The sequence below is a fragment of the Bufo bufo genome, chromosome 2 (assembly GCF_905171765.1).
Source record: "Bufo bufo chromosome 2, aBufBuf1.1, whole genome shotgun sequence".
Taxonomy (NCBI): Eukaryota; Metazoa; Chordata; class Amphibia; order Anura; family Bufonidae; genus Bufo; species Bufo bufo.
The window spans coordinates 286,373,254-286,386,942 of NC_053390.1; the positions used below are offsets into that span (position 1 = coordinate 286,373,254).

Consider the following 13,689-nt stretch of genomic DNA (forward strand, 5'->3'; position numbering starts at 1 on the left):
TTCCTGCTAAATAAGTAATTAACCAAAATGTACAAGAGCAATCTTTATTGCCATCTTCATCATTTCAGCACTAATAAGATGCTGATCCCATACTTACTGTAAGCTCACAGAAACCAGGTGCAGGATCAAGAAATATCTGCCTAACTGTATCCATAACCTTACATAGTAAATGCTCATAACTCCTAGGCAGTTAAGTAGTAAGGGCTCATACTGGAATGTATTTTGTTTCAAGCAACGTTTCGTGTCAAAGTGGTTGCACCAAGTTTTAAAAATGAAGGGCCTTTCCCCAGGATAGGGGATGTGTCCGTTCTGTGGGTTTCTATGTCTGGTGCAGTGGTCTAGCATGTGCTCTACCGCTCCATTCATATCTGTGGGACTGCTGGAGATAGCTGTGTGTCTTCTTCGAGATAAACGGGAGTGGCAGCGTGCATTGCTTAACCACCGCTCTATTCACATGGGGAGAAACAGAAGTCCAGTTTCTCAAGACTAAGGCTGGGTTCAGACCTGAGCATATTTGATATGCGCGTTTAACGCGCGTTTGTGTCGCGCGTTTTTGTCCATAGTCAACGCGCGTATTACGCGCGTTTGTGTGATTAACAGCAGTGTCCTATGGCTGCAAACTCGCGACAAAACGCGCCAAAGAAGCTCAAGAACTTTGAGCGTAGGGCGTTTTTCAGCGCGTTCAAACGCTCTGTAAAACGCTCAAGTGAGAACCAGGGCCATAGGGAAGCATTGGTTTTCATGTGTTGAGCGTTTTACAGCGCGTTTGAACGTGCTGTAAAACGCTCAAGTGTGAACCCAGCCTGAGGGTCGCAGCAGTCAGATACCCACTCCTCAGACTCTAATCCCCTATCCTGTAGACAGTGGAGAGGTTTAAAACTTGAAGAAGCTAAAACCTGATAGAGACATGACAGATCTCATAGCCGAGAGACGGACACAAGTGTATGTGGTCTAAGCAATTCTCTGATCCAAACAGCATGGACACCAAGTGGATACCTAATTAAAAAGCGGCATCTGTGGTGCTGTAAGCGCATGATCTGACTCAGACCTCTGTCCTCAAGGACCACGGCACAAAGCTGATTATTGAGGAAACTAATTGCTCACCCGGGCAAGATGTGCGCATCATAGGCACAACTGCGTACAATAGGTTGAGTAGTTTTAACAAGTGGCTGCTCTTCCTCGGAAATAATAATATTATTATTATTATTATTATTATTATTATTATTAAAGCGCCATTCATTCCATAGTGCTGTACATATGACAAGGGGTTTACATACATAATACAGACAATTGCACTGAGCATAAACAAGACGAGTTACAGACTGGTACAGAAGGAGAGAGGGCCCTGCCCGTGAGGGCTTACAATCTACATGGTATGGGAGAAGGACACAGTAGGTGCGGGTGAAGTTGGTCATGGCGGTATAGAGGCAGCAGGGTCACTAGTTGTAGGCGTATCTGAAGAGGTAGCTTTTTAGGTATCATTTGAAAGATTCCACTGTAGGTGAGAGTCTGATATGTTGGGGTAGCGAGTTCCAGTGTGGGGGATGCACAGGAGAAATCTTGGTGGCGATTGTGGGAAGAGATAAGAGGAGAGAAAAAGGTTTTGCGAGGATCAGAGATTACGCGTGGGGATGTATCGGGAAAGTAGCTCAGAAATGAAGGGAGGGGACAGGTTGTGGACGGCCTTGTATGTATTTGTTAGTATTTTGAACTAAATTCGCTGGGCAATGGGGAGCCAGTGAAGGGATTGGCAGAGGAGTAACAGGGTGAGAGGTGGATTAGTCGGGCAGCAGAGTGGAGGATAGCTTGGAGGAGTGGGAGAGTGCTAGATGAAAGACCACAGAGGAGAGAGTCTTGCAGTAGTCTAGGCGGGAGATGATGAGGGCATGTACAAGCATCTTCGCAGATTCAAAGTTAAGGAAAGTTGAGTTGGAGGCAGCAGGTGGTGGAAAGGGCATGGATGTGCGGTCGGAAGAAGGGGGCAGAATTCAAGGTCGCTCCAAGGCTGCAGACTTGCAACAAGGCAGCCATTACCGAAATGTCAGAAGGCTGGAAAAACCAAGAACATGCAGGCGCTGCTGGATGAAGGACAGAGTCTTGTATTTGGTTAATGAAATGGTTTCAGCCTACATGTTTTCGAGACCAAACTGGTGCCTTCCTCAGGACATAATCCTTAGGCACCACATTTATATGCCAAAACAAACAGAATGAACTTCTACTAAGGCCTCATTCACACGGCCGTGTTCCGCAGCAGAGAGCGGTCCGTGGTAACACGGCCTGGATTCCTGTTGAGAGCAGGAGCGCACGGCTTCATTGGTTGCTATGACGCCGTGCGCTTCATACCGCCGCTGCACTACAGTAATACACTATACGAGTGTATTACTGTAGTGCAGCGGCGGCATGAAGCGAACGGCATCATAGCAACCAATGAAGCCGTGCGCTCCTGCTCTCAACAGGAATCCAGGCCGTGTTACCACGGACCGCTCTCGGCCGCGAAACACAGCCGTGTGCATGAGGCCTTATACTGACAAGTCTCTGTCCTCCATCAACCAGAGCCCACATGCTCCTTGTTTTTCCCAGCTTCTTGATCCTTTGCCTTCTGTTTACAGACAGGGCAAGTGCAGAATTTATTGTGGACATACCCAGTGAATGGCGAGCATACAGGCATATTATGCCAGCAGAAAATAGGTTAAGCAGAGCATGCCTTTACACAATGAATGGCTCCAGAGAAAGCCTTCCTTTACAGAAATACTGCATTAGCAAATAGAAACAGTACAAACATGCTTAGGTTTATTCTTATGCAACCCACATGTGCGGTCTCTACAATAGGTTTTTCTTTGTTGTAAATGAGGTGGGCACGCAGAGACAGTAGGCAGCATTTCCTCAACACAATAGAGTACCAGAAACTGTGATCTATGCTTAGGGTTTAAGAGTAGCTTTCAGACTGTATCAGGAGGCAATTCAGGCCATTTTGTGGCATTTTCACGCAGGTAAAATAGATCTTCTAGCTTCAAGTTTCTTTGTTACTTGTAATGGTAATGACCCAAGTGCAAGACATGATGGTCAGGTCTATATCTCACCTGGAGCATGAACAGTTGACTCTCTGAGTAGGATCCACAAAGTCCCAAGGTGTTATGTGACCCGTCACTTCCTCTTCCTGCTGGTTGGGCATATTTGACCTTTAATGAAGAAAGAACATTAGTTGACATGACATTAGTTGAGGATGACAAAAAAGTGTGCAATAGGGTTAATATTCCTGGAGATGTCTGCAGCATAAAAAAATTATTAAAGCTGGCTATACACAGTAGATAAATGTTGGCCTAACTGGCTGGGTTGACAGGACAAGCCAACCGTGCATGAGCCCCCCTGATTGTTAGATTTCAGCTGCTGAAACCATGAAGGGGGATAAGCCACTGCCAGGAGTCTGACGGCAACTTTCTCCTTTCTACCTATTCACTACATATATGCTTGCTAAGCCAGCCAGTGCATGTAATTTGAGTCAGGAGAGATAGCTACCAGACGAGCCAAGTGCTCAGCTGACAGGTATCTAATGTGAATGGCCAGTCTTCGCTGCTGAAAAAAAATGATCAAATCGATACGTAAAATAATGTGCTTGGGGAGTCTTTGGTAGAGTCTAAAGACATTCTACAAAAAAGTTACAAGGTATTATGCATAAAAGTAATCTGGTAAGACTTTAAAGGGGTTGTCTCACTTCAGCAAATTGTATTCATCATGTAGAGAAAGTTAATACAAGGCACTTACAGTCCTGATCAAAAGTTTAAGACCACTTGAAAAATGGCAAAAAATCATATTTTACATTGTTGGATCTTAACAAGGTTCCAAGTAGAGCTTCAACAAAACATTTTTTGAGCAATTAATTGAAAATAACGATTAAACTGAAACAGGCTATTTTTCAGCTGATCCAAATTTTAGGACCACATGCCTTTAAAAGGCCAAATCTGTGCAAAGATGTGGATTCATTGTCATTTTCTGTCAGGTAGTCACACGTTGTGATGGCAAAGGCAAAAAAACTCTCCCTTTTTGAACGTGGTCGGGTTGTTAAACTGCATAAGCAGGGTCTCTCACAGCGCGCCATCGCTGCTGAGGTGGGACGCAGTAAGACAGTCATTTGGAATTTCTTAAATGATCCTGAGGGTTATGGAACAAAAAAGTCAAGTGGAAGACCCAAAAAAATTTCATCAGCACTGAGCCGGAGGATCCAATTGGCTGTCCGTCAAGACCCTGGACGATCCTTGACCCAAATTAAGGCCCTTACTGGTGCTGACTGCAGCCCCATAACCATCAGACGGAATCTGAGACTGAAGGGCTTCAAAAACAAAAAACGTCTTCAAAGACCTCGTCTCCTTGAAACGCCACAGAACTGCTCGTTTGGACTTTGCAAGAGAGCACCAAACATGGGACATTCAAAGGTGGAAGAAAGTTTTATTCTCTGATGAGAAAAAATTTAACCTTGATGGTCCTGATGGTTTCCAACGTTACTGGCATGACAAGCAGATCCCACCTGAGATGTTTTCTACGCGCAACAGTGGAGGGGGCGCCATAATGGTCTGGGGTGCTTTTTCCTTCAGTGGAACAATGGAGCTTCAGGAAGTGCAGGGGCGTCAAACGGCCGCTGGCTATGTCCAGATGTTGCAGAGAGCATTCCTCATGACTGAGGGCCCTCGTCTGTGTGGTAACGACTGGGTTTTTCAACAGGATAACGCTACAGTACACAATGCCCGCAGGACAAGGGACTTCTTCCAGGAGAATAACATTACTCTTTTGGCCCATCCTGCGTGTTCCCCTGATCTAAATCCAATTGAGAACCTTTGGGGATGAGTGGCAAGGGAAGTTTACAAAAATGGACAACAGTTCCAGACAGTAGATGGCCTTCGTGCGGCAGTCTTCACCACTTGGAGAAATGTTCCCACTCACCTCATGGAAACGCTTGGATCAAGCATGCCGAAACGAATTTTTGAAGTGATAAACAATAACGGCGGAGCTACTCATTACTGAGTTCATGTTTGGAAGTTGGATTTCGGTTTTGGGGGGGTGGTGTGTTATATATTTTTTTTGGAGGTGTGGTCCTAAACTTTTGATCAGCTGATAAACAGCCTGTTTCAGTTTATTCGTAGTTTTCATTAAATTGAATGCTCAAAAAATGTTTTGTCTCACTCCCATTTCTTCTTGTTGCATGTTGAAGCTCTACTTGGAACCTTGTTAAGATCCAGCCATGCTAAATAATTATTTTTGCCATTTTTCAAGTGGTCTTAAACTTTTGATCAGGACTGTACTAATGTAATGTTATTGTCCATATTGCTTCTTTTACTGGCTGATACATTTTTCCATCACATTATAAACTGCTCATTTCCATGGTTATGACCACCCTACAATCCAGCAGCGGTGGCCATGCTTGCAAACTACAGGAAAAAGTGCTGGCCTCTCTGGTGGCCGAGGCCGTGGGAGTGCACATAGGCTTGCATATTTTCCTATATTGTGCAAGCACGACCACTGTTGCTAGATTGCAGGGTAGTCGTAACCATGGAAACTAGCAGTATATAATGTGATGGAAAAATGAATTCAGCCAGCAAAGGAAGCAATATGGACAATACATTAGTAAGTGCCTTGTATTAACTTTGTCTACATAATAAATGCCATTTACTGAAGTGAGACAAACCCTTTAAGAGCTTCATTTGCACAGCCTGGAGAAAAGAAGGGAAAGGGGCATAATGATCTAAAACTTTAAATATGTTAGAAGTTTAAATAAGGTTCAGAAGTGTAGCAGATGCGGTGGGAAAACCAACAGTAAGTGAATGTTTGGGCTAAACTATATCCTAGGAGGAAAATAAAAAGGAAATAAGATGGCCACATGTTTTTTTTTTGCCATCAGCCTTCTATGTCTCAAAATTCAAATGACCGAACTTAAAGGGGTATTCCTATCTCATTGAGCATATTTTACTGTTATAGAAGTGCATGTGAGCATTTTTGTAATTATGTTCCTTTAGCAAATCCCTACCTATCTTGGAAAAAATCTTTCAATCCTATCCCACTGTTGTCTTCTGGTATCCACTAGATATGGCCACCTCTTGTGTGTCGCATCAGTGGGCAGCCCCTGCGTAGAACACATTTTCTCCCCCTGGCCAGGCCGCACATCACTGTCTTGAACGTGCATATCGCTGTCTTGAACATGCACGCCGCCGCACACCCACAATGGTGACTTCTTCCTGGCCGAGTATAGTACAGAGACACGCATGCTCTGTACTATACTCGGCCAGGAAGAACTCACCATTGCACATGCGCGGCGGCGTGACCGGCTCTGTACTATACTGGCCAGGAAAAGGTCACCATGGCGCATGCGCGGCAGCATGCACGTTCAAGACAGCGATGCGCGGCCAGGACAAGCCTTCAATCAAGCTCATTAAGCCCGCCCAGCCTCACAAGCCGGAAACCAGGAAGTGAACAGCGCAGCAGGTGAGTATGAAATTGCTAGATGGGAGGACCCCTTTAACTTTTATTATTAAAAAATCTTACTTTAATGGACTTCTGTTCAGGATGCATTCCCTCCAAGCTCTCTGCGCCATATGACTCCGCAACTTCAAATAACTTCTCCCTCCACGTTTGGGACTGTGCCTCGAATGGCTGACACTGTCTCCGGATGATTGGCTGTTACCACTTGCTGTTACAGACCTAATGTCTCCTGTAATTTTCAATCAAATGTTCTTATTAAAGGAGTTCCTGTATAACCCTGGTACCAAAATAAGAAATACAATGTATGTAGAGAGGTTTACGTATCTGTTATAACCTTTTTTAATTCATTACACTGAAATGGAAGATTAGAAAGGAACATATTTGGAAAAGTACTTCCCAGCAGTATAAAAACTGGTGGTGATTGAATTGACAAGTTCCCTTTAGAGATTGAGAATGTATCTGCAGTTCTTAAAAAGGCCACAAGAGGGCACCAAAACACTTCATAAAATATCAACAGTTAAATTCCACACAGGGTATTCTGGTTATATTAAGTTATTCACAGGGCAGGAAATTACTATTAAATCGGTAAAGGTCCTACCACTGGGACCCCCCTTGATCAGGAGAACAAAATGGACAGTGTGGCAGGTCGAGCATGAGCACTACAGCTATGGGAGTTCCAGAGACAGCTGGGTAGAGTGTTCTACTATTTCTGGAACTCCCATAGAGATAAATAGAGAGGCAGTTTGCATGCCCGATTGCCACTCTGTTTATTTTGGGGGTTCCGATCTAGTGTTTGAGGAGGTCCCAGAGGTAGGGGGAAACTTAATATACCCGTAATAGCATTCTACATGTTTTGTCTGGATGTAACAGCATCATTTTTTATTTCTTTCCAAGAGGTGCTGGTTCCAGCAGCACGGCTCTCATCTCCACCGAACCATGGTCCAGCAGGGACTAAAAGCAGTGGAGACAGGAGCTGCAGCACAGGGATCCACTGGAAAGTGGTAGGGGGTCTTTCAACCGCTGCTCTCAAGGGCCCGTTCACATGACTGTATGGTCATGGTACCCGCGTTGCAGTCCGCAATACACGGGCACCAGCTGTGTGAACTCCATGCTGCGGATGTGGACCCACTGACTTGAATGGGTCCACGCTCCGCAAAATACAGCAAAAGATAGAACATGTCCTATCTTCTGCGTAGCAGAGGCATGAATCAGAAAGCCCATGGAAACACTCTGAAGTGATTCCATGTCGCAAAAGATAGGACGAGTCTATGGGTCTGCACTGCAATACAGGACTTACACCGCCGGTGGCCATGCATTATGTTCTGCTATTTGCGGTCCACAACTCGGGCACAGCAACCATACGGTCATGTGAATGAACCCTAAGCTTGTGGTTCACATGCTATAGAGCAACAGATGAGTAGATTAATATGTATGTATATTTGGTCAAAAATGCTGTCCATTCTATGCCTGTGATTGTCAGCAATGCAGGTATGCACACCGTTACACAAATTTCTCAATCACTAGGGGGGACCCCCTCACTGGACTGAGATTTAAATGAAAGAATTACAACTCTGTTTCACTTCTCTATAACTGGATGTTTGCAGCTCAGGCAGCAGGTTCAATGAGACAGGGTCGCATTAAACCAATTGTATGCGCAGGAGTGCTCGCTTTTGCAGTTGAGGAAGCGCAAGACCAGACACTCCTAGCATGATCAAGTGACAATGCAGGGAGTGTAAGGTGGCGCAAATGTTCCCTTGTGTGCAAGTGAGGTGAGTTTTTTGTTTTATTTAATCCTTCAAAAGTCCTTTTTGTTTACATAGTGAATAAGTTTTATTTAAGGACATTAGACAGGTGCTCTCCTGTCTAAACACTCGCAAAATACGGGGCATTGATTTCAACGAGGTCCGTCTGATAGTGAAAACAGACAAAATTAGAAAATGCCCTATTTTTCGATGGCCATGTGAATAGCCCTACATACCCTAATAAAAAAAAAAATATGTAAAAAGTCTGCACAAAAAAGCTATTATATAATATAAAATGTATTTTATAGTGCATACACTACAGTCGAAAAAAACTACCTACACATATTTGGTATAAATACAACCTTAACGACATAGAGTTAATTTAACAGGTTATTCAGTGCAAAACATAAAAAAGGTATTTAAAATAAAATAAAAATCTGTACTTTTTTTGCGTTCGCAATGAACAAAAAAATAAAATAAAAAAATATATAAAAAATAAATATACAGTAATCTATACTCCCAAACATAGCCAAAAAATAATACAATTTCTACTGCATAAAACAAAGCTTCATACAGCCACTTCAACAAAACAAAAAATGGAAAAGAAAAACCTGTTATTGCTGCGGAGTGCAAAAAAGTGTGAATGGAGAGATGCAACTGAACACTGGCTGATACAGTTGCTAGGGACAACCATACGATGCCCAGAAGTACCGCGCACAGCTCCTATTTGTAAAAGGATGATACTCTCAGGGTGACATACAGTTTCCGCTAATATCGGGCAGGAGACCATGCCTGGAGGAAAACTTTAACGGAGCTAATAGATAGTACGGTTAGGTGGCAACTTACCAGGAACAGCTTGATCTGGTGACGTGGGTGGCGTCAAGGGCATCCTGCAAGGGCTGGGATCTTTAGTGAAAACAGTGTTTTGCTGAGTACTTGTACCACTATGCCCAGTGTTCACAGTGCTCGGCGGAGCTGGCAGGTCACTGTGAGCTATGAGAACGAAAGCTGAGGGGTAAACCATCCGAACGCCTCCTGAGGAAGGGAAGATGGGTAAAAACTAGGTAACTATAATGTAATGGGGATGAATACAAGTGGACAAACCTTTTTACACCAAAATTATTTTATAAAAGAAAATACTTTAAACTTTCCCTTATTTACATGCACAGGACAGGAAGGTGACATGGTATACACTACCCCCTGGGGCAGTCACAAATCTGACTGAGATCACGCAGATAAAGCTCCAGCAATATCTCTCAACTGAAGATCCTTACCCACAATTACTTCCACTGCTGCCGGAAAATCATCATCATAAAGCATTTCCTGATCTTCCCGTTGTTCCTTCCTTGCAGAGAGCACTGTAGGGTAGAAGGGACGCCATTCTTCAAGCAGCCTTCGGGTTGTGGGGTCTGATGTTTTGTAGGCATGTCCAGTAAGCGTTCCACTCAACCCATAAGGACTCAGAATAACTGTCAAGAAGAAAAAGCAAAACGCGTAGTAATGAGAAAAAAAAGAATATTCTCATTTCAAAATCTGGGTCTGTTAATTGGTGCCCAGTAAAGATAACCCAGATTGTGTAAAAAAAAGGTTGATAGGCCCCTATATACAGAAAATATGTTTACAGCCTGTACAATACTTAAATGTAGTTTACAGCCTGTTTTTATGGAAGTAGTTGCGGTTTAAATATAAATTGTTTTTGTTACTCAACTTCTAGATTCTTAAAAGGGTTATCCAATGTGGAAGGCAGATAAGTGTTTGATAGTGGAGGTCCAACTGCTGGGACTCTGTGTTCCCCTATTTGAATGGAGTGGCAGAAACACACACGTGCTGCACCTCCATGTGTCTGCTGGAGACAGTGGTAGTAATGGGACAACCCCTTTAAGACGAGTGACAGTGTTATGGTGCTTACCTTGGCATGGCGTGTGGGATGTCTGCGCCAGCTGGAGATGGTGCTGGTTGATGAGATACACTGGCTGGTGCTGAGCAATCTCTACACTTGTGCAAACACTGCTTTCCCCATGGAGGAAAAAAGTAAAGGAGCAGGAAAGGTTCTCACTAGAAACAAAAGGACAACATACAATCAGATCTCACCGGTAGTTCTACAACAGACACAGATTCACACAAGAGACGCCCTGCTGAAGTCACTGCTTTATGCTGCTCTCAGAGGGTTGAGAGGTTCCCTTTAAAGAGGCAATCCTGGTTATACAAATGTTTTGTCTATCCCTACTTTGGTTCAGGTCAACTTTTGTCCTCCCTCCCCAATACCAGACAAACGCACTACAAATACAATGCGTTTCTACAGGACAGACCAAAGTAAACAATGCAGAGGCAAACCCACATAACCCTTCTTTAACAACCAGGCCGGTTGGGGTCTTACTGGCGTCCTGAGGTTTTTAACTCTTGCCCTTCCACATTTCAGCATTATTTTTTAGCCTTTGGTTTTTGTGAAATATATGTGCGAGAAAATCTTATATTTAAATCGCTTTATTTTTGTCATTTACTTGTTGCGGTCAATTTTCACTTATTATTTTACATGATTAAATCCCATTAAGGGATGACCATTTTACTTGGCAGCATGGGGCACCCATACAGGACTAAGGGTCTCATTAGACCGCTGACTGAAACGATCGTTCGTTCCTGATGCACGTTACATCCTCCGATTACACAGGGAAATCTATTGCTGAACAGCAAACATTTTCACGCAGGTCCAATGACAAAAAAGAGCCAATCAGCCTAGAAACGAGTGATAGGAACGTTTTTTTCAGACGTTCGACCCAAGAACTTCTGGTTCCAGGGCTTCGGTCTGTGTAAAAGGGCCTATAATCTAAGGCGCTATAAAAACATGGCACTGTAGAATAGGACCCCTTATTGGCAACCTGGCTGTTAAGGAGTTAAACATTGACATCCAGTAAGATATGAAAGCTGCGTATAGCGATGAATAATACGCCCCTCATAGCGGATATCTGCGCGGCAGTCATTGTCCTCTCTGCCTTCTTTATTCTCAGTTTCAAACACAATTCAGGCTGGGTATACCTGACTCCAATGCAGGGGAATCAGATATTATTTGCAGCTTCAACTCCTTAATGATAAAAAAGGAAGCAGGTCTGATTTCATGTCCTCAGATGGGGCTTTCTACGGCCCCGGGAGACTGTGCGATTCCAGCAAGGGCATGTGAGAAGACACCCTCTAGTTGGGGGTTAGATTGGCTGGAATAATCAGAGTCACTCTCTGCATGCGGGGAGATGGATGGGAGGGGGGAAGCTGTCCTAATGACATCATGCCAGGAACTTGTCGACTTAAACCAGGTTGCCATAGCAACAGCTAATGTCTCCATGTCAGCCTGTGCATAATTACAACAGAGGGAGAAAACACACGCGCGCGTGCGAGCGCACGGCCAAACAGACAAAAAGTATCAGACTGTGGAATGAGAACAGGTTTCTATTTCTAGACTGATCACATGACGCAGGGAGGGCTACATACCGATGCACGGCACACGCCTGCCACCTTACATACCCGGGACATACCATACTGCATGCTTCAGACAAGCATCGTCTAATGCACTCTTAGGGTCCATTCATACGTCTGCAAAATGGGTCTGCATCCGTTCCGCAATTTTGCGGAACAGGTGCAGTCCCATTCATTTTCAATGGGGCCAGAAGGTGCTGTCCGCATCCGCAAAACACATACGGACGTGTAAATGGACCCTTAAAGGGAGTGCCCACCTCAGGAGCAGCCGTCAGCAAATTAACTTTTTATTTAGGCTACTCAAGTGGAGTGTTGAAAGCTACACGGGGAGGCGCGTTGTGAAGATGGAAACAAAGGGCATGAGACATGGCATTCTGATGCTTGTTATCGTATCACAATGATTGGGACCCATTTTAGAATTAGGGTTATGTAGGTACATGTGACCGGCACCCCTCCATTCATATACAGTATAGTTTGTATCCTTCTCTGAATTTTTGGGACCCTGTGCAGCAAGACTTGGTGATCATCTGGATTTAGAATCTAGACTATTGGTGTAAACACCACTGTTGGGCACATCAATAACACGTCACACGCCTGGATATCTATTTAGGTCACCAGGAGTTTAGGCACAATTCACAAGGGATGGAGGAAACATTGGGAAAGGCGCCCCCCTCTTCCTAGTGCCATGCTGGCTTGCGGCACTGGGGTCCTAGGTTCCAATTCAACCAAGCACAGCACCAGCCTGGTGTCCTCTGGGTACTCTGGTTTCTTCCCACACTCTTAAAGCACAATGATACTGGTTCATTTTAGACTGTGGGCCCAAATAAGACAGGGGAACACTCTGAGCGATGACTCTGTACAGCCCTCTGGAATATGTTGGTGCTATAAATGAATAAACAAAGGGAGAGCAGATCTCTTATACGTGATGTGAAAGGATTAGCAGATGGACTGCTTAAACCAGAGGATGCAACTGAAGTGAAAAAAGGGTTGTGAGATTTAAGATGCATCTCTTAAAGACAAACCCTGTCCACATGGATGACAGACAGAAGTCTTCTCAGGTCCCTGCTCTTGGCTGCATACATTCCTTCACACGTTGCAATAACAGCCCATCAACGATTTATTTTTTAAAGGGGTTGCAAATCCCAAAAGCCTGGTAGGACAATGTGTCTAAAAATCAGGTTAACAGCAGGAAGGGTGATATAAAAAAAATATATATCCAATACTCACTTGATAAATCCCCCTATGGCTCCAGCGGGCCCGTCAACTCTTTGCTTACTGGTGATGACATCACCTCCACATGACCAATGCAGCCAATAACTGAACTCACGCCATAGATGCAAAAATCACTGCTGAGGCCGGTGATTGGTTGCAGCGGTCAGGTGGTTGCACATCAACTCACTGATGCAACAAAGCAAAGAAGGACCGGTGGGAACTTGGGGGTTTAAAAGAGGCTGTCAGAGACAGAAAAAACTGGTCAGTAATCTCGAGCCATTCTTGGACGTACTACTGATGAGGCCACTGAATGGCTGCCGACAGTCAACCGCGCATCACACTCCCAGTTCAAGGAAGCTGGGTGATCTGATGAGGTGAGTGTTTTTTCATCATTATCATTTCACCATTTTTAGCACTCTCAGATAACCCTTTTTGTTTATTACATTTGCTATTGTTACTTGAAAAAATTTCAACTCCTTGAAAACTCCTCTAACTCTTATTTTACAGATATCCTTTTATTAAAGGGTTTGTCTGAGTTGAAGAGGTTTTCTGAGATTTTAATACTACCCTCAAGATAGGTCTTCTGTATCTGATCGGTAGGGGTCCGACACCAGGGACCCTCACCAATCAGCTATTTAAGAATGCAGCAGTGTTCACAGTAGCGCTGCGGCCGTCTTTCTGCTTTTCCCTAGGACAGTGATGAAGCCTTACTCTGTCATGTGGCCTAGGAGTGTAGAAGTGGATGGGGCTCAGCAGGATACCAAGCACATCCGCTATACAATGTACAGCACTATTCTTGGTG

General features: G+C 44.2%; 1 protein-coding gene across 1 annotated transcript in view; it reads right to left on the reverse strand.

Moving 5' to 3' along the window:
• MED13L (mediator complex subunit 13L) overlaps nt 1-13,689 on the reverse strand; it is a 168,453-nt gene that overhangs the window by 43,490 nt on the left and 111,274 nt on the right. Inside the window, exons 5-9 of the mRNA XM_040416650.1 lie at nt 10,120-10,265; nt 9,485-9,679; nt 9,057-9,245; nt 6,532-6,697; nt 3,081-3,179 (exon numbers count right to left, since the gene is read on the reverse strand). Coding sequence (XP_040272584.1) covers nt 3,081-3,179; nt 6,532-6,697; nt 9,057-9,245; nt 9,485-9,679; nt 10,120-10,265 — 795 coding nt within the window. The remainder of the gene's footprint in view (nt 1-3,080; nt 3,180-6,531; nt 6,698-9,056; nt 9,246-9,484; nt 9,680-10,119; nt 10,266-13,689) is intronic.